The sequence below is a fragment of the Austrofundulus limnaeus genome, unplaced genomic scaffold, assembly GCF_001266775.1.
Source record: "Austrofundulus limnaeus strain Quisiro unplaced genomic scaffold, Austrofundulus_limnaeus-1.0 Scaffold440, whole genome shotgun sequence".
NCBI lineage: Eukaryota > Metazoa > Chordata > Actinopteri > Cyprinodontiformes > Rivulidae > Austrofundulus > Austrofundulus limnaeus.
In genome coordinates this window covers 123,802-126,440 of record NW_013952842.1, presented here as the reverse complement: position 1 = coordinate 126,440, position 2,639 = coordinate 123,802, and the positions used below count along the sequence as shown (strand labels likewise).

The 2,639-nt window shown below is 43.2% G+C and overlaps 1 protein-coding gene across 1 annotated transcript in view; it reads right to left on the bottom strand.

Annotated features, from left to right (window-relative positions):
• The window catches only part of atp9b (ATPase phospholipid transporting 9B), a gene marked incomplete in the record, with an annotated part of 35,739 nt that overhangs the window by 8,236 nt on the left and 24,864 nt on the right, over positions 1–2,639 (bottom strand). The window contains 3 exon segments of the mRNA XM_014024805.1: positions 472–572; positions 645–815; positions 939–1,022. Of these exon segments, the coding sequence (XP_013880259.1) occupies positions 472–572; positions 645–815; positions 939–1,022 (356 nt within the window).

Here is a 2,639-nt window from a genome sequence, read left to right as displayed (position 1 = left end):
GGCTGATTTAAACAGATGATCAGATCAAGACGGGTGGAGTTTAGGATGAGTTTAGCTGATTTCAACAGATGATCAGGTTTAGACGGGTGGAGTTTAGGATGAGTTTAGCTGATTTAAACAGACGATCAGATCAAGACGGGTGGAGTTTAGGATGAGTTTGGCTGATTTAAACAGATGATCAGGTTTAGACGGGTGGAGTTTAGGATCAGTTTGGCTGATTTAAACGTCTCTTTGTTTTGACGTTCATCAGTTTGGACCCCCGGCTGCAGCAGGAAGCAGCTCTCAGGTGAAGTACCTCTAAAGAGTCTCCAGAGATGACCAGAGCACAGTCGTGTTTCCTCCTGAAGGCGTTCAGCTCCAGATGGGCCTCTCCTCGGTTGGAGACCTGCTCAAGAGACACACAACACAATTATCCTCAGGAACCGTGACACCCTCGCCCCCACAGTGGACTTGTGGAGTCCAGTACTACACACCGGTCTGAAGATGTGGATGTCTTGGTTCCTGGAGACCAGATGAGAGCTCTTGGCGATGCACGTAGCCGTCTCCAGCTTGTCTCCAGTCAGCATCCAGATCTGAGCAGAACCATAAGAAACAGGATCAGATCCTGGATCCGGAGCGGAGGCGGGTCAGACCCCGGCACCCACCTTGATGCCGGCGTTTCTCAGAAGCTCCAACGTGGGCCTGACGTCTGCCTGGAGCTGGTCCTCCACCCCGGTCAGACACAGGAGCTCCATGTCCCTCTCCAGACTCTCCACCACCGCCGCCACCTTCAGGGCGCGGTCGTGGATGCTCAGCTTGGCCTGGTTGTACCGGTTCTGATCCGACACGAGGCGAGGAAGAGGAGGGAGTCAGTTCACAACAAAACACRAGCACGTGGGCCACGTCTGGCTCGCGGGCCATGACTTTGACCCCTTTGACCCAGAAGAGCTCATCTGTACCTCGAAGTCCTGGTACTGCTCCTCAGACAGGCACTTCTTGGACACCACCAGGGTCCTCAGRCCCTCTCTGGCCATGTTCCCACACTGACAGGAAGCAGAGCAGACAGGTGAGGACACACCTGGACACTGGGAGGCTGCAGGACGGCTTAGACCCACAGGAAACCAGAACAGAACCATCGATACCAGCAGGTTATTACAGCACTAAAACAATCAATCCTGAATAAYGGCCCCAGGACGCAGAACAACAAACAGGTGGGCGGAGCTTCATCTTTCATACGATCGGGCCTGATGATTGGTTATCGACGGCAGAGACAGGACAGCAGCTCACAAATATGACATTCAGTAATTACTTCAACTTTATCTGGGTCACTAATTAAATCAGCAGCAGCCCCCCGGTGCTAATTGATTCAATAAGGCCAATAAGATGACTGAACGTGCACGCACACGAGCGCTGCCACAACAAACAGCAGCCAGAGGTTTGTCTGCTGATCAGCTGCACTCACACACACAATTTATTCTTTTTATTTCCAGTGAAACAGAATAACTGAGCTGAAGCTAAAAATCTTCTGCAAGTTGATCCGGTTTCTGATCAGATCCTTCATTTCTGAGGGTTTTAAGAARCTAAATCCTCAGCCGACATGTTTCTGATTTATTCTGCTGGAGTCGACTTCAGACACACTTTATATTGTTGTGAAAATGTTTCACAAACACACAACTACACTTTTTGTTCCACATTTTTGTGCTTTTTTAACATTTCATAGATCAAAACATTCAGCTCCTTCAGGACATTCCAGCTATGACTTTTGGTATTTCAGCTATTTTTAATTATTTTAGCTTTTTCATTTTTTTCAGCCACATTTTTCTCATTAAGAATGAATGAAGCTGTTTTCATCATTCTTAAAATCCTTCACAACCTTTCTAAATCTTTACACAACTGTTCACAATTTGTTCTGATTCTGCTCTTTTTTTACTTCCCTGTGATAATTTTAGCTTCTTTTCTGCTAATTTTAGCTTCTTTTCTGCTAATTTTAGCTTCTTTTCTGCTATGTCAGCATCTATTCTGCTTCTTTCTGCTATTATTCTTGTATTTTCTATTTTTTTGTACCTTTTTCTGCTAAATTAAGATATTTATGCTTCTTTCAGTTGTTATTTGATACAATTCTAGCTAAAGTTTAGCTGTTATTAGCTGAAGCTAATTCACATTTTGGTGACTATTTCAGCTTCTTTCTGTTTAGTTCAGCAAACCTGTGCATCTTATGCTAATTTAGGAATTTCCAGCTATATTTTCGTTGTTTTTTTTTTTTTTGGAGAAAAAGAAGAAAAGAAAGAAAAAAAGTGAAATACATTGAGAAAGAGTGAAAAAGAGATTAGAAGATATGTAAATTATATGTTGAGAAAACACAAGACAGCACACCGTACTTCTCGGCTCCACACCTACAAAACAAAGATAGCAAAACCACAGCAACAAAAATGCATAATAATTATAATGACTTAAGCCTTGCTGAAAACCATACCCATTTACCTATACAAATATATACACAATCATACCCCTACCTACATATCCAAACACTTTCATATACATACTTCCATACAAATACATACATACCTAAATACATACCCATACATATACATGCCCATATACAGTGGTTTGCAAAAGTATTCATACCCCTTGAACTTTTCCATATTTTGTCACATTACAAC